Source organism: Dendrobates tinctorius, unplaced genomic scaffold (genome assembly GCF_039654945.1).
Source record: "Dendrobates tinctorius isolate UK_male_01 unplaced genomic scaffold, ASM3965494v1 ptg000293l, whole genome shotgun sequence".
Taxonomy (NCBI): Eukaryota; Metazoa; Chordata; class Amphibia; order Anura; family Dendrobatidae; genus Dendrobates; species Dendrobates tinctorius.
Window position 1 is genome coordinate 14,303,513 of NW_027361960.1, and position 19,076 is coordinate 14,322,588.

At 41.6% G+C, this 19,076-nt stretch overlaps 1 protein-coding gene across 2 annotated transcripts in view; it reads left to right on the forward strand.

The window, feature by feature from the left end:
- Window positions 1-1,058: 1,058 nt before the first annotated feature.
- PDE10A (phosphodiesterase 10A) overlaps window positions 1,059-19,076 on the forward strand; it is a 785,858-nt gene continuing 767,840 nt past the window's right edge. For both annotated transcript variants that reach the window (XM_073560146.1, XM_073560147.1), the window contains exons 1-2: window positions 1,059-1,617; window positions 1,783-2,402. In XM_073560146.1, the coding sequence (XP_073416247.1) occupies window positions 2,051-2,402 (352 nt within the window). In that variant the 5' untranslated portion in view covers window positions 1,059-1,617; window positions 1,783-2,050. The remainder of the gene's footprint in view (window positions 1,618-1,782; window positions 2,403-19,076) is intronic.

Genomic DNA, 19,076 nt, shown 5'->3' on the forward strand with positions numbered 1-19,076 from the left:
TGATGTAAAGTAGACATATGAGAAATTTTATTTATTAACTATTTTGTGTGACATATCTCTTTGATTCAAGGGCATGAAAATTCAAAGTTGGAAAATTGCAAAATTTCCCAAATTTTCACCATATTTCTTTTTCACAAATAAACACAGGTCATACCGAAGAAATGTTACCACTGTCATGAAGTACAATACGTCACGAGAAAACATTCTTAGAGTCACCGTGATCCGTTGAAGCGTTCCAGAGTTACTATCTCATAAAGTGACAGTTTTGTTCAGCTGCATTGTTTGTCATGTCTTACATTATTGCTATTTAGCTGCAAAGTGGGCCCCAAGAATGATCATTTCTGCTGGGCCTTAGGTACACCAGCACCACACTGACTAGAAATCACTATTCCTAGAGAAAATGAGCTAAGAATGATTTCACAGGAGGTTCAATAGAGCAGAGTCCACATACACCCTATACAGAGCTTTACCACCCTGGATCCTAGCCCCGCATATTTGGCCAGTTACTCCATTGGAACCAGTGGCATAAGACAGGGAACAGACTGGAAGGGCTGATGCACATGTCACTGTGAGCGTGGCTGCCGCCTCCTGAAAGCAGTTAACTCTTCCTGCAGCGAACACTTGCAAGGGCGAAATGATCATTAATGCTCAGCAGAACACTTCTGGGAGCTTGAAACTAAAAGAAAGGAAAAAAAATAGAAAAAAGGAATTATTCTGCCAATAATGTAGAGGAAAAAAAATGTGATTGTGATTTTTTTGGACATAGGTTTATGGGGATATACAGCTGTGGTTATGGTTCATTGTTTGTTTTATTTGCTTATTAACTTTGGCTCTTCTGTCTTTTACAGGGTAGAAGTATATATCCAGCATACTGCCTGAGGACGATAAGGAATAATAAAAATCCCATTAGGCTCTCATTCAGAAAAAGGAGCACAGGAGTGGGGGCCATTTATGTCACTGGAGGCGGCATTGACGCAGATGTCTCTGACGTCAGCAGAGGCTGCAGAGAAGTGGTGGGGGCAGAGGAGTTTCTGTGAGGCACTGCTCTTGTGTGTGGAAAGCCTAGCACTGTGGGAAAAGCAGTGGAACACATACGTAAATACTCATTAATGCAAGGACACATATAGCATGTGCGTCTCAGTGTGTATAAACTTTCTGCCAATGGTATCACAATGAGCTGCATGGAACAGAGCTCCTGACCTGGCATTTCTTATAGGAACGGTGACCGTGCTTGCCATCGTGACGCGTTCAGGCTGCTTGCGTCCGCGATCCATTAACATTTCAATGAATGGCAGCTGTAGCAGTGGAGATGCTGACGTCATTGCCTCCTGTTGGACATGAGATTCGCCCAAACCTCAGCTTCTTGTACAAGACAAACTCCGAACTTCACAGAGACGCCAGGCAGCTCCAAGGATAACACTGGCACTGCCAGCACTACTGCTTTACTGACTTCTGCTGTTATCCTGTTGCTGGAAGATTATATAGTGCAGTTCCATATATCACATATATAACGATACACACATTCTTTAATTTAGGATTGCTGTACAGTCAGATGCAGCTGAAGGTCTCCTCCAACAGAATCCAATGAAGAAAGGAGCAGATGCCTCACAACCACAGGTAACTGGCACTTCTGTCTGAGAACAATTTATACCATTCATAGCAGCCTAGGCGTTCTCTACAAAGTCATCTAGTACAACATATATGTTCGTATTTGTGCATGTGTGTATGTGTTCTGTAACTTTGGAGTTGACCCTGTGTGATAGTGATTTTTCCCCATCACAGAGCACACTGTTGGCTTTGACTGGAAGGAGGGTCAATGACAGGTTGATGGATCCAGCTCCCAGGAAGTCTATGAAGATGAGTACTGCTGACTGCAGGTGCAGTGTTCGAGCCATGTGTGGAGTAGGCAGTAGGACACTGTCACCTCTCTATCCGAGACTTACCTTGAGATGTGCTATAGTGGCGAACAAGACACGTGACCTATTATCAGGAACTTGGAGAATCAGAATTTGAATGATGTTTCAGCACTTCTCCATTTTTCCAGTAAAGAATGCCCAATGCTAGTAAGGACTATGTCCATGGCTTCACTCCCAATTGTTCCTATGTTTTCTCACCAGCAGCGGGAAAACAGGAGAGAAATAGAATAGAGAATTGCATTGATGGAATTGTGATTTGTAGAATTTCTCCTCATAGTCCCTGCCTCCTACTTGCTCTCCAGCCACTCCAAAGTCTCTCTCTCCCCATAGCAAAACGTATTGTTGTTATCTCACACTACCACTCAATCAATCCATCATCCCTGAAGCACCACAATCCGGAGATCACTCTGCAGATGTCGAAGAAACGCAAAGCAACCGACAGTGAGTGTGCTACCCCCCAAGCAGGGCTGGACACGGCCGAGCCAGGTAAAGAATGCCATCCTCAATCTCTTTGCTGGTATGCATGGGCAACAGTAATGTTTCTGCACATTCGTAGTTACGTTTTCTTATAATAACGGATTGAGGAAGTCTATTTTCATTTGTATGGGAGAAGACATATGTGGATGGAACTGGGGGACCTTAGAGGGGGTTATAATGGTCTTAAAGGCCAACAACTTTTAAAAAGAATGGAAATGGTTTTATGTGCCAATCTGTGTAATAAATGCTTACTACTTTCTTATTTAGAAGCCAAGTGATTTGTTTGGTGTTTTTTTACGTGGGTTTAGCCTGTTTTGACTTGTAGGCCTAAATATTTGTTAAGAGGAGAACATAGCAATGAGAATATGGTGACGATCACTATGATGGTGCATGGGTTTGCTATATTTGTGCCGAATGCAAAAATGAGATTTATTTTTTACAGCTAGTGAAGATTTAAAATAGATGTTGGAGAAAAATGTTAATATATAGTGTATAAGGTGTCATAATTAGGTTTAGTTAACAAGCAGCATTAATGGAGGCTGTAGAAAGTCATGCCATGTACGTATTAGGGGAAGAGTAGAAAACAGTATTCTGATACATTTCTTCTCTACGACACACCTCCAGATTATAATGCAGATAAAGTCACTCTTTATCACTCCTTTCTGTTCTATCAGTCTGATATGATAAATTGTGTTCATATTAGTACAAGTAATGACTTGATAGGGAGGGAAATGTCTATGTAATTGTTCTGTTTTTTTCCCTTCACTCGATGGGCAGAAGATTAAAATATATAGATGCTCTATTTTCTCAAAATGGAGTCAATTTTTGACTAGCTGACATAGCGCAGATAAAACACCAGTTTTTTGACAGACTGAATTTACTGTATAAATTTACTGAATACCGTAAATTGCTTAAATAAAATAATTTGATACTGTTAGAAATAATTTGAGAAATGACACCAAGTCTTGACTCCTTCCAATATGCACCCAGTCCTCTGATGTCATCATTTAAAGAGATGCTACTCTAATTTATGCTTGTGGTGTTTGTGCTGTAAGAATAAGATGATGTGTGATGGTCATCACTGGTATACATAGATGCTGGCGTAACTCATCATAGATGACAAAATGTCACCCAAATGTGCTGTATGGGCAGCCTAAACAGGTTTTCCCATTTATTAATGGAATGGCATATGTTTCCACCAATTGATCACTGGAGGAAGGTGGTCAGCAGGAGAATGTCCATGTGTCTGCAACACAGTCCTGTTCACTGATTGTATAGAAAATGAAGAACAACCCAATCAGTTAATAAGACCAAAAATCTGTGAAGAGGATCATCAACATCATTCTGGGGATTGGGGAGGTACCTAATAGTTTGACCCCCATAAATCAAGTAATGAAAGTATAACCCAGCAATATACTGTCATTTTCTGTGATGGGAATTCCCCCTTAAGCGCTGATCAGTGAATTTGGGCAATAAGGCTACACACACACTTACTTTGTTAGTAGTACGTTGCATTGGCAACGAGCTCATATGGCTATGCTACATTACATGATGAAAGTGAATGCAGTAATTTCAGCTGAAATCCACCCAGATGTTACCGCAGCATATAAATTGGGTGTTGCTGTGTTTTTATTGCATATGATCAATTACTGTATACAAACAAAACCGACAATTAGAACAGCCTTATAATCATACAAGTGTATGTGCAGAATGACATCGCAGGATAACCTGGTGAAGTGCCCAACAGGCCTCAAGGGACTCTATTCTCCTGACCCATGGGCAACCCAGAGGCATGCACCCTAAATACTTGTCTGTCCCTCCTCCTAAGCTGCGTGTCATTAGTCTTCTCTCTGATTGTGGCTGCTCACATGTAGGCTTCCCGTCAGGCAAGCAGTTCTGTGCCCATATGGTTTGGGCCTACAGAATGGCATTGGCGACATTTATTTATTTTAATAACTTTATGTTGTATTTACATAATTATTTGATTTTGATTAAGGTATTTTGTTATTTTGTTCCCACTAGAGGACATTTGATCTTTTAGCTGTCAGAAAGTGAAATATCTGTAATTCTAATACATTCCAGCCTATAATGTACGTAAAACCCTAACAAATGCCCTAATGGGTGGTATTACTGGACAACCTTGGCCTGTCGGCTTTACAATGTCAGCAATCATGAGGTTGGGGCTAATGGTAAAGCATAGCAAGCCTTTTTCCTTTGTCAGGATCAGATGTCAACTTCGATAGGAAAATGTTACTGTTTTCAATAGTTGTCGATTATATTGTTCAGTACTTATTATGATTTATCAGTTCTTTGGAAATTTCCATTTTTTATCAGAAGTGACAGAGGATAACACCTGTCTGAAACCCTTATGTACCTTGACTGGATTGCACGTACCAACTGCAGCACGTTCTGGCTATGTATTGGCTTCGGCCCCCTATAATGCGTTGGACTTATGACTACCCTCTGTTTTGACCAAAGCTATCCTCGTGACTGTTTATCTGCTATTCTACTTGGTATCATATCTTTACCTATGATTTGTCTTGCTCCTTTACCTTTCTCAACATAGTTTCTTTACATACTATTCAAATGTACCAAATCCCCACAAGAGAAGTAAAGGGGGTGTTGTATGTATATTCTGTGATCCAGTGTGAATCTCCCTGGTGGGGTCTCACTACCAAGATTTTTTTACATATTTAATGTTAAAACAATGCTGTTATTGTGTGCCTAAACCATTTTTTATGTATCCCATTGTTTGGATTGGCAGCACATTTGCAGCTATGTTTAACTTTTCTACAAAAATTTCTAGCTGCCAATGGGACCATGATGCAAAAAAATACCTGAGTAATTGATAAAGGGGTTGTATTGGATAAGACAATATGGCTTTATTCTAAAAATCGTGCCACACCTGTCCAAAGGCTTTATGCAATATTGAAGATCAGCTCAATTTATCTCAAAGGAGTGGAGTTGCAATAGCAGACAGAACGGAAATGCCAGTAAGGTACCTTTTCTAGAAGAAAGCAGCAAAGTTTTTATAATCTTTTAAATTCCTTTTCTTCCGGTTGGCTCAGTGAAATGTCCTTCACCTACTGTCAGCAAAAATTGGGTCTAATTCCTACAGAAAGAAAACATAGTTTCTGTCCTTCTGGTGAACTATTTTGTCTGCATTTTCTCAGGAAGAATTGGCCAACGGTCACGTGCACACATTGAGAATTTGGTGAGTATTTTACCTCAGTATCTGTAAGCCAAAACCAGGCGTGGATCAATCAGAGGAAAAGTATAATAGAAACCCAGCACCACTTCTGTATTTATCACCCACTCCTGGTTTTTGCTTCATATACGGATGTAATACTGGCCAAATACTGAACATGTCAGCATAGCCTTATAGAAATATGTCGCCATTTCTGTATTTTTCACCCACTCCTGGTTTTGGCTTACACATACTGATGTAAAATAGCGACTAAGTACTGAATGCGATTTCACACGTCCAGATATTTCCGGTACCGGAGATATCCGTGTCCGTGTGGCACACGTTTGTCGCCTGTGTGCCGCATCAGTACCACACGGACAGCCGCAGGGGAAGTACCGCTACAGTAAGCCGCTGTTCCCCTGCATGTGGTGCTGAACTTGGCTGTCATTCTTCCCTGCTCTACCACTAACAGCGCGAGCAGGGAAGAATGAATGAAAAAAAATGACGTGGTGTCCCCGTTATTTTTTTAACCAACCTGGCAAAACTATACAGGTGTGCGCTGCTATTTGCAGGCTGGTAAGGGGCCATGATTATGGCTCCCCCCCAGCCTAAAAACAGCAGTCCACAGCTGTCCAGAAAAGGCGCATCTATTAGGGCACTTGTTTTTCACTGTGGTCCCCTTCCCCCACAACTTTGTATGTTTATTACATGTTTGGTTGCTTTATAAATACTTAATAAAGGTTATGTTTTAGTATTTTATCCACTTGGCTTACTACTTGTTCATATTTGTGGATATACCCGGCTGAACATAGCAAAAAGGCTATGTACTCACGTATGCAGAATATTCCTGACTAAGGCTGTGTTCACACATCACGTTTTTTTTTGCGCCGGTTTTTAACGCGCGATTTTGCCGCGAAAACGCAAAAAAACAGCATCCCATGCAATACTATGGGATTCTGCAATGCTGTGCTAATGCTGCGGATTTTGGCAGAATCGCATGGCGGAAAAATCTACAGCATGCTCATTAGTTTGCGGAATCACGGCAATTCCGCCCACCATGCAAAAAGTAAGCAGAACATTTGCAGATGGTACCCACGGTCAGGAGGAGAGGAGATTCTCCTCCAGGCTCTGGGTACCATATCCCTGTAAAAATAGAATTAAAATAAAAAAATCGTGTTATATTCATCTTCCGATGTCCCGCGCAGTGTCCCCAGGCTTCAATGATACACGCGGCATGTCCCGTTCCCAGTAATGCATTGCGATGACCTTTGCTGACGTCGTGTCTTGCGAAACTGTAGCGGTCTCGCGACATCATCAAAGGTCATTGCCGCAATGCATCACTGGGAATGGGACCTGCCGGAGCATCGCGGAGGCCTGGGGACGCTGCGCGGGACATCGGAAGGTGAATATAACATGATTTTTAATTTTTTTTAATTATTTTTAACATTAGATCTTTTTACTACTGATGCTGCATAGGCAGCCTCAATAGTAAAAAGTTGGTCACACTTGTCAAACACTATGTTTGACGAGTGTGACCAACCTGCCAATCAGTTCTCCAAGCGATGCCACGGATCGCTTGGAAAACGCTAGCATTCTGCAAGCTAATTACGCTTGCAAATCGCTAGCGGGAATTTAAAATGCAATTTTCCTGCCGAACGGAATTCCGGAATTCCCGCTGTAACTTCCGTGGGAGTTCTGCTACATGTGAACTTAGCATAAAACCCAGACTCCTTCCCAGGAAACTCGCGTTTTTTCCCCCGCATTTTCCTCATGTTTTTTTTGCGCGATTTTTTGCATTTTTTTATGCTTTTCTTCGGAGCATCCCCAGTCTCATAGAATATAGTTAGAAATGCGGATTTTTCCGCGAAATTAATGAGCATGCTGCGTTTTTTACCACGATGCGTTTTCTTTGCAGAAAAAAATGCATCAATATGCACAAAAAGAGCAGAATTCATTAAAATGAATGGGATGCTTCTTGTAAGCGTTTTCAAGCGTTTTTGCTGGTAAAAACGTGAAAAAAACACTTACGTGTGCACACAACCTAGTTTTTGCTACCTTCTTTGTTCTTCTGTTGCAGTGAAAGTTTTATTTTTCTTTCTGGGGTTTGTTATTTCACAGAAATGTAATGACACCCTTCTTGTGTATAAATTTAAAAAGGAGGCTACTGTTTTCAGACTGACATAGGTTAAAGGATTTTTTTAGATTAAGTCTTGTGAAACCTGTAAAATTTTAAAATCACCATTCCTGCTGTGCCTCAGAAGTCCAAGACACTTCCTTTCACAGATTGGCCAGACCTACTAACATAAACAGCATTAGCCATTCCGAGAGTAGGGGTACTGTCTGTGACTACCAACATAGTAGGCTTCAAGTAGTCATCAAAAACAAGCAAAACACCCCAATAGTCTTTGTTCCTATGGAATGTATTTGCTGTGGACCTGTGGCAGCGGAAGTCCTGCAGTGATATCCATAAGAGGTATCATTGCGAAAAGCTGCAGGGAAATCACACATATCAGTGTTGAAGGACATGCTGCCTCCATTTTTGCTACACAAAAATGCACATCCTTCAATATATATTATATGTCCAAGGAATCTGACATTTCGGCTCTAATCTAGAACCTTTCTCAAAGTAGGAAATAACAAAAGCACAAGATGGAACAATTGCTACTCCCTGGGCCGTTAAACTGCAAAATATATATACAACGTACATACTGTATATCTAAATACACAAACACTGTGGAAAATTGTAAAAACAATGCAGTGAAATGTTAAGATACATATTTAGTTTATAGAGGTGTACTGGTATGTAGTGTTGTATCTCTATGTATCAGTACAATGTGCCTATGAAGAAGAACAACATTTTTAGTTGTAAGCAGAGAAAATCCTCCTAACCAGGGCAATGCCGTTTGCTGCATGCCATGTAAGACAGTGTGAGATCAAATCCCAGGGAAGATCACACTTAAAGAAAAGCAGAATTTTAATGAATTAGTGAATGTATGTATGAAATGTTAAATAGAGCACAGACAGATGTCCCTCCCCAAAGATCCTGTGCCGGAGGAGGAGGAACTGTAAGATCAGAGTTGTACATGAGACAGTACAGCCAGGAGACATGGATACATTGTCATACTGCAGATACTTCAGACTAATAGTTCTGAGGACACAGATGAAATCAAGAAATAGCCCTTATTTTCCAGGACAGCAGGACATCTCCCCCAATTTTTGACTGTCCTATTAGATCCAGGATGGTTGGGAGATATGCTGAAAGGAAAGCTGTCACCAGGACTTTTCCATCTAATCAAAAAGCACCATAATGCAGAAACAGAGACCCTGAATCCAGCAATTTGTTATTTACTGCCAGTTTTCACAGTCATTGTATTATCAGCAGGAGATTATCACTAGAGGTCTAGCAAACCTGCTACTATATAGTTCCCCAAATTCATGAGCTCTATATAACCCTGCCTCCACCTCTGCCTGGCAGCTTTTCTGCCTATGCACAATGTATAGCGACACCTGTCAGTCAGTGGTGTGGGTGTGGTTATACAGAGCTCAGCATTCAGAGAACTGATAGGTCTGCTGCAAGCAAAACATTATCAAAAATGCAGCAAGGAACCCAATAAGTAATGGTCTCTGCCCCTACATTATGCTGCTCTCAGATGGGGATAGCAAAATGCTTGTGACATTCCCTTTAATAATATGGATCAAAGAGGGACACTATTATACTTATTGATAAGGGCCATGAAAATGGCACATATTTACAAGGGATACTATGATTGTGTTTATTTAACGGGGGCACAATTATGGCCCACATGAAATAATTACAGGGAGCATTATAATGTCACTTTATACAAGAGCGTTATTTCCACAGGAGCCTTTAAGCATGGCAATTATAAACACTGGGCCCTATTTGTGCCACAGTTGTTTTGGGGGTGCAGAAGATTACTTTTGAAGACCGCAATAGATGGTGCCATAAGAAATTTACCTTGGCCAAGAAGCTGGAGACATCAAGGCAGCAAACTCAGGCTACAAGACACCAAGGTAGCAAATTATCACCTATCCATTGCAGGATCTAAACAGTTTTACTGTATTTGATCAGTAGTGTATCACCTCAGCCTACAGAGTAATAAAGGGTTACAACATTCTTGTGTATGACAACAAGGGCCAGAATATCCTTACCATTCATACAGTCATACTTGGGGGGGTAATTTGTACTTGTTTCCAATTTATTTTTCACATATTTGCATGGGTCACCCGGACTTTGGAATTGATATGCATGTGTATATGTCTGAGAATATAAATGTATATATGTGTATGTAACGGGGCCCAGGGTGGTAGCCGTACCGAGGGTCTGCTGTTGCTTCCTCATCACACCCCGACGCTCCGCTACAAAAATAAAGTGTCCATCTTGTGAAGTGCTGTGTGTCATGCAGTTCACCCACCTGTGGGTCAGATTCCTCCACAGCATCCAGATCCAATCCATCGCAGGCACACACAAATAGTATCAAAGTCCAAGTTCATTTTTGCCAAAACTTTACTTAATTTGTGCATCTTCAAAGCAAATTTAATCCAACAGTCTTCAAACGTCATCAAAACTTCTTCTATTGAGTCTCCCTCACCTTTTCTGTCATCACAATCTCTGCAACGTGGTATTCAGTAACGCAGTTTCCTGGGTAATCAGGCTAGCTGATTTTAGGTGCTCCCTGTCCACTTTACCCATCTTGGGTGAAAATTCAGGATGCCACTGCAAATCCTGTTTGGACCGTAAGTCCTGGACGTCACGGAAGTTACCCCACAGACCAGCCACTGATCCTTTCAGGCTGCCTAGATCCACTTGTGCCCCACAACCTTTCATGCTTCAGAGCTCCACTTTTCAGTTCTTCTTGTCTCGGTCACTCAGCAATCACTCACTACTTCTCACAAAACTTCCTCTAACCAATAAATAACTCCTCCCATACTATCTTCCTATTGGCCTAAAACTATTTTATCTAAATCTAATCTCCATTTCTGCCTCTACAGTGCCCCTCTTAGCACTAACCTGAAACTACACTGCCATAACATTTAACAATGCTACATGCTAAACCTATCTAAGTCATTAACTGTCCCTATTCTCATCCCTAGCAAAGTATACATTAGCACTTGACACATTATGCTATATACAGAGGCATAATACTACTCACAAACATATACTTTACACAGCATAAACAGTAACCACATATTGACATTGTACCCGGTTTAACCAGGCAGGTATGCACAGGAACGCAGAGCACAAAGCAGCTGCCTGCACACCCCCTACATGTGTTCCACAGTTTGTATGGTAAAATGATTATCAAAAATTGAGGTCCCGATTCATCAAAACTGGTGTTGTTCACGCTAGTCTTGATGAGGTGCCATGTAGGAAACAGACACTCCGGGTTAATGAAGATGTGTATACCTGTCCCTGAATCGTACATGTTTGAGTGTTGTATGCCTCCGTGTAACTCCCCACAAGTCTTACTCCAGTCAACTCATTCGAGAGCCCCTGCTGTGCCTAAACAGTGGAAAACCCTCATAAGTGACACCATTTTGGAAGCTAAACACCTCAAGGAATGTATCTAGAGGTGTGGTGAGCAGCTTGAACCCCCGAGCTACTTCACAGAAGTTTATAACGTAGAGCTGTGAAAATAAAAAGTCTAATTTTTCCCACAAAAATGTTATTTTATCCCCAATTTCTTTATTTTCACAAGAATAGCAAGATAAAATGTATCCAAAAATATGTTATGCAATTTCTGCTGAGTACACAGATACCCTATATGTGGTCAAAAACTACTTTTGAGGCACAGTGCAAAGCTCAGACAGGAAGAACAACCATATTGTAGTTCACATTTTACTGGACTGGTTTAACCCCTTTATGACAGGAGCGTTTTTCGGTTTTGCATTTTCATTTTTTGCTACCATTCTTCTCAGAGCCATAACTTTATTTTTCCATCAATATGGCCATGTTAGGGCTTGTTTTTTGTGGGATGAGTTGTACTTTTGAACGACACCATTTGTTTTACCATGCTGTGTACAAAAAAATGGAAAAAAATTCCAAGTAAAGTGAAATTGCAAAAAAAGTGCAATCCTACAGTGGCTTTTTGTTTTGCTTTTTCACTATGTTCCCTAAATGTTAAAACTGACCTGCTATTATGATTCTCCAGGTCATTACGAGTTCATAGACACCAAACATGTCTAGGTTCTTTTTTATCTAAGTGGAGAAAAAAAAGTCCAAACTTTGTTAAAAAAAATTAAAAATTGTGCCATTTTCCGATACCCGTAGCGTCTCCAATTTTTGTGATCTGGGGTTGGGTGAGGGCTTATTTTTTGCATGCTGAGTTGATGTTTTTAATGATACCATTTTGGTGCAGATACGATCTTTTGATCGCCCATTATTGCATTTTAATTTAATGTCACTGAGACCAAAAAACTTAATTCTGGCGTTTTTACTTTTTTTATCGCTACGTCATTTAGCGATCAGGTTAATCCTTGTTCTTTTTTTGATCGGGCGATTCTGAATGCAGTGATACTAAATATGTCTATGTTTGATTTTTTTATTGTTTTATTTTGAAAGGGGGTGACTTGAACTTTTATTTTTTTAATTTTTTTATATTTTTTAAAACTTTTTTTTACTTTTAGCATGCTTCAATAGTTTCCATGGGAGCCTAGAAGCTGCCACAAACTGATTGGTTCTGCTACATAGAGGCGATGATCAGATAGCCTCTATATAGCAGAATTACTCTCTTGCTATGAGCGCTGACCACCGGGTTCCATGTCATATTGGCACAGCCCCTGATGTGGCAGAACAACAGAACTCCCTCCATAAAAGACCCCATTTTATAAACTACACCTCTCAATGAATTCATCTAGGGGTGCAGTGATCATATTGACACCACAGGTGGGTCACAAAATTTTGCATCATTGGGCAATGAAGAAAAAAATAATTGCATTTTATCACCAAAATTTTGTTTTAGCTCCAGATTTTACATTTCACACTTGGAAATGGATAAAAATGGCACCAAAATTTGTCCCACAATTTCTGCTGAATGTAGAAATACCCAATATGTGGCTGTACAGTACTGCTTAGCTATACTTTTCCTATATATCTACCAACAGAGTCATGTGAGAGCTTGGTTTTTGCTGGACGAGTTGAGGTTTTATTTGTACCATTTTCAGGCTCATTACATATTTTGATCGCTTTCTATTATGATTTTTGGGAAGCAGAAACCAACAATGCAGTTATTGTTTTTTGTTTGTTTTTTTTAATGTCGTTCCGCGTGTGGTAAAATTGATAAAGCAGCTTTATTTTTCAGGTCAGTACAACTACAGCTATATCTCTTTTATACCTTTTTTATGTTTTGTAACTTTTACACAATTAAAACTATTGTATTATTCTCAAAGCTATAACTTTTATTTTTTTGGCTGATGGAGCTGTATGGCAGATTGTTTTTTTGTATGACAAGATGGCGTTTTCAGATAAATCATTTTTATTTACATTAGTCTTTTTGATCGCGTTTTAGGCTATGTGCACACGCTGCGGATTCGTCTGCGGATTTGTATCTGCGGAACCGCAGGTAAAATGACCTGTGGTTTTACCGGCGGATTGCCCTGCGGTTTATCACCTCTACAGTGGAGGAGATGGTAAACCGCAGCAGAATCCGCAGAAAAAAAGTGACATGTCATTTCTTTCTGCGGATTCAAAACTGCAGCTTTTCCGCAGTTAAAAATCTGCAGCATGTGCACAGCAGATTGTAAATCACATAGACTTACATGCTACTGTACACTGTCTGCAGAACTGCTGCAGATCCACAGCGGCCAAAACCGCAGCAGATCCGCAGCAAAAACCACAGTGTGTGCACATAGCCTTATTCTACTTTTTGTGCGATGGTATGATGAAAAAGCATCATTGTTCTGTCTCCGACATAATCAATGACTCTTAACTGTTTATTTTTGATAACATAAATTCAGTTATAATGCTCATTTTGCCATACATTTTAATGTTCATTGTTGCCAGCTCCATCTAGTGGCCAAACTAATGACTGCAGTGTTTTTCTGTTTCTGGTTTCCTTGACTTCTTTCCAATTCCCAATGCATCCTGGGTAGGTTTGCAAGGAATTGTGGGTTAGCTCAGCCATTTCCCTCCAGTCCACCATTTTTCCTGCCATTTCTATCCGGCTTGCATACTGGAAACACCTCATTCCTCTTATCCCCCTGAGTCAGCATCGTCGGTGAGTAACCACGCTCCCACATTTATTCCTGTCTTAGATCACCCCTTAGTTAGCTCTCCCCTGGTTAGCTATTAGTACAGGTAATCTGTATAATATATAATGTATTTTATTTACCCATACTCATTGATTATATTATGTGTTTGCTTGTAGTTTCACCATCTATATACCAACATTCAATAAACCACGGATTCAACTACAGTCTCCCTTATTGGACCCCGGTATAGCGGTTTAGCTGCTTGTTAAGCTATATGAATCCCGATCTTTTAGCTGAAGACAGGACAATCGCTTTCTGCCTTGGTTTTTTTTTTTTCAACGATGTTCACTTAAGAGGTTAACTAGTGGAACAGTTTTATAGGTTGTGTTGTTCCAGATACGGAGATAGCAAATATGTGTACTTATGTTGTTTATTTAATTTTTTGCATAATATTGATTTATAGGTACAATACATTTTTATTTATTTTATTTTTTTAAAAAATATTTGTACAACTTTTTTTCTCAACTTTTAGTTACTAAGTCCCACTATGACACTTTCACTTTCTGCAGTCTGATCACAGTTATAAGTCTTAGCAATGCACTGCGCATGATCTACTTAACTTGCTAGTACCTGGTGACTCGGATATCGTCATGTTGACATTGGGTGACCATGGCAACAATTTGGCTATGCGATGATGTTGCGGGGGTGCCTATCCAAGGGCAGAGAGGGTTCTTCCCTCTGCCTGATCGCTAAATGCTGCAATCTCAGTGATTGCAGTATTTAGAGGGTTAAAGTTCTGTTAGCGGTGCGGGCAGGGCCTCCATCAGGGCATTACTGCCCTGACTGGTGTATGGGGCTTGATGACCAGAGGGGGCCCGCCTCAGGCCCCGTCTCTTCTGTTCATTGGGTCCAGGTGGCAGGATTCTGGCGGTGAAGTAAACTTTATTGCCATGCAGGCCTGCACCGCAATAGTTAAAAGCCGCCAGCGAATTGGAGGCAGCTGATGTCAGCACGAATGTCGCCAGCGTATGACATCATTGCCATTCGCCAGCGAGTCCGCGCTTGAAATGCCCGCAGGAACACCGCCAGGTAAGGAAAAAGTTTTTATTTTTATTGAAAGTGGCTAGCCACAATATGTTTTGCCGCCAGGATGGAGCACATGTACCAAGGAACTAGACCCCCTACTTCACAGAAGTTTATAATGTACAGCCGTACAATTAAAAAAAATCATATTTTTTCCACAAAAATGATCTTTTCACCCCCAATTTTTATTTTCCCAAGGGAAACAGGACCCCAAAAGTTATTGTGCAAATTTTCCTGAGTACACCAATACCCCATATGTAGGGGCAAACCACTGTTTGGGCGCATGGCAGAGCTCGGAAGGGAAGGAGCAACGTTTGACGAAAAATTGGCTGGAATTGAGATCGGGCCCCATGTCGCGTTTGGAGAGCCCCTGATGTGCCTGAACTGTGGAAACCCCCCACAAGTAACTCCATTTTGGAAACTAGACCGCCCGGGCTTGAAAATAAAAATATCATATTTTTTCCATAAACAAGATCTTTTAGTCCCCAATATTTTTATTTTCCCAAGGGTAACAGGAGAAATTGGATCCCAAAAGTTGTTGTCCAATTTGTCCTGAGTACGCTGATACCCCATCCGTGGGAGATAACTACTGTATGGACACACGTCGGGGCTCGGAAGGGAAGTAGTGATGTTTTGGAATGCAGACTTTGATGGAATTGTCTGCGGGTGTCATGTCACGTTTGGAGAGCCCCTGATGTGCCTAAACAGTGGAAACCCCCCAGAAGTGACCCCATTTTGGAAACTAGACCCCCAAGGAACTTATTTAGATGTGTGCTGAGCACTTTGAACCCCCAAGTGCTTCACAGAAGTTTATAACTCCCGGGCATGAAAATAAGAATATCATCTTTTTCCACAAACATGATCTTTTAGTCCCCAATTTTTTTATTTTCCCAAGGGTAACTGGAGAAATTGGACCCCAAAATTGCTGTCCAATTTGTCCTGACTTCACTGATACCCCATATGTGGGAGTTAACTACTGTATGAGCACACGTCGGGGCTCGGAAGGGAAGTAGTGATGTTTTGGAATGCAGACTTTGATGGAATGGTCTGTGGGTGTCATGTCATGTTTGGAGAGCCCCTGATGTGCCTAAACTGTGGAAACCCCCCACAAGTGACCCCATTTTGGAAACTAGACCCCCCAAGGAACTTATCTAGATGTGTGGTGAGTACTTTGAACCCCCAAGGGAAGGAGCACCATTTGACTTTTTCAATGCAGAATTGGCTGGAATTGAGATCAGATGCCATGTTGCGTTTGGAGAGCCCCTGATGTGCCTAAACAGTGGAAACCCCCCCAATTATAACTCCAACCCTAACCTCAACGGGAGTTGGAAGTTTCGTCCCCAGCAGTTCGCCCCCAGCAGTTCGCCCCCAGGTACACTTCGCCCCCGAACATTTCGCCCCCAGCATTTCGCCCCCAGGTTGTTTCGCCCCTGCACATTTCGCCCCTGCACATTTCGCCCCCGCACATTTCGCCCCCAGCAGTTCGTCCCCGGATGTTTCGCCCCCAGCAGTTCGCCCCTGGATGTTTCGCCCCCAGCAGTTCACCCCCGGATGTTCGCCCCCGGATGTTTCGCCCCCAGCAGTTCGCCCCCGGATGTTTCGCCCCCAGCAGTTCGCCCCCGGATGTTTCACCCCCGGATGTTTCGCCCCCTGTCAGTTCGCCCCCAGCAGTTCATCCCTGGATGTTTTGCCTCTAGCAATTTGCTCCTGGATCTTTCGCATCCGGGAAAAAGCTGCCTGAACTGAACATTGGCAGGTTTGCTTATCACTAATAATACACCATATGAGTCTAAGATATACAATTCTGATCAAATTAGTTTTTTTTATTCTCAAACTTTGTTTTCTAGATGAGTAATTTTACAAACAGACAAGAAAATAGTAGGATTTCATTGGTTACTAAGGAGGTCGTGCCCCCTTGGGAGCAGAACGGATCCTGGCTCCCTATGATACATTCAGGGCTGCTTGTTCACAGCCCTCTGCAAAGCTCCCCTTCACCCTCCGCTCATGTGCTCTGTCCTGGACAAGAGGAGGGCTTCCCCCTGCCTGTGTAAAGCCGTTACAGGACGGAACACATAGGGGGGGCTTTGCAGAGGGCTGTAAACCAGCAGCCCTTTATACATCATAGGGAATATATTGTTAGCTGCATGTTCCTGTGCAGCCACGCCCTCTAGAATCCATCCACAAGTACTGCTACTAAGGAGAAACAACCTCCTTAGCAACCACTGAAATCCTGCAGCACATGGAGCTTTAACTTGGATGAGACTTTTCACACAGAAGTGAAGCTGCTGGAAGGTCTCCTTTGGAAATGAATATCATGGGCACAGGTACTATAACATAACATGTTTTTTGCAGAGTTATGCTTTAACTGTATATATCAAAACTGTTTTAACAAGAAACATAAAAAGGTATAGAGGGGAAGGATTAGAGAAAAAGAGAAAATACAAATTGCAGGTTATAATGCTTGAATTATTTTACAGCTAAAAACACTGCTCTCAAAACATACAATATGTGACCATGAACTAAAAATCAAAGCTGTAGGCAATGCCTCTCAGATAATCCATCAAGCTTCTATTATTGAAATCTTGCACGATACGTTTAACCCTTGCTGAAATTGCAGCATACTTTTTGTTTCTTGCAGCGATGGGATTTCCTGCTATTATCTGAATAATTTCAAAACTATGGAGCTCTTGCTGATGTTTCAGACAGTTAATGAACCGGTATATATTTTGGAAAAGAGTACCACATGTTTCTCGAAAGCTATGGTGCCATCCTTCGACATCATTATTTGTTCGCTGTTGATCATTCAATGTTCGTTCATACACATTCCAGAATTGAACTGGAAACAAAGGTGCTTGACGTCCTCTGCGATTCATTCGACCGATATAGCTGTCTTCAAAATAGTTGGCAATAGGTATTGCTTCTTGTGGAAAGTCAGGATCTTCCACCAATTCTTCAAATGATTGCACAACATTCTGTGGTGGTAGAAAGGCCAGGGCAGGTATCATGCGTATCCAACGGGCAAATTCATGGTCACCTTGGTATTGCATCTTGAGTCCTTCATTTTGAACTTTACGCCAAACCGACTGTGAAAGGTGGAAAAAGCAACCAGTCTTCACAAGGTTGGGGAATTCACTTTCAAATGCCTGTATTTCAGCTAGTTCAAAATCCAACATCAGGTTGTCTGGCTGCAGTCCAGGCTGCAAGTTCTTCAGCTCTTGCAGCAACCTCTGGTATGTAGAACGGCTCTTGTCTGTCAGCAAGGTGTACACTACAGGAACAACAAGGCCGCTGTGGACTTCATGGATTGTGTAAAGTTGCTTAAACAAGGCTGGTGTAGTGAAAAACATGCCATCAGCAAACCACTCTTTACTTTGTGCCAGTAGATGGAGATTGTCTCTTGTTCCAAATATCAACATACGGCTGTGTCCATTTCCTAATTTAAAATGAAAGTATTAGTAGAGGAAATAACAGAAAAAGTGTAACAAGCAGCAGACAGAGTTTTGGGATAAATTCACAAAAAAAATATCCTAATCAGAAGACTCTGTTCATATCTTACATTAAATACTCACATTTTGCTCCAGATTTTCTGATTTCATAATAAAAAACTGAAGCAAAATCTAGTGTGAAGGGGCCAACCAATAGTTTTTTACAACATATATTGTCCCAGTGGAAAATTATATATTTTTGTTTAAAATTACTTCCAAACTTGAAATAGGTCACATTTTTAGGGTACCTTTAGACCCTTCAACTAGACGGCCGTTCAGCACGGCCGATCGCCACTATGCTGAACGCGCCGTCTAGTTGACAGCCGCATCCAGACGCGGCGTGCGGCTAGACGTCTGAATGAACGACTGGGCGGTCCGCCCGCCTGAATGGGGCATTCCATTCAGGCGGATGGGCGCGCTAGCCGTTGGGTGGGCAGCGCGGACGTTCATGACGTCCGCGCTGCCTATGCTGTCTCATTGAGAGGATTGTGCAGGACGCAAAAAACGCCAGTAAAATCACCAGTGTGCTTTTGGCCTAAGGCATAACTGAATGGTCCATTAGGCTGGGGTCGTATGCAGCATTAATGTGTAAATCCCATCCACATGCTGATGAAAAAATTTTGTTTACAAAAAAAAAACATGCAGTGCAGCATGTCAATGTATGCTGCCATTATACAAACAAAATTCCAGCCATTCAGACAAGGGGCTGAAATCCTGCAC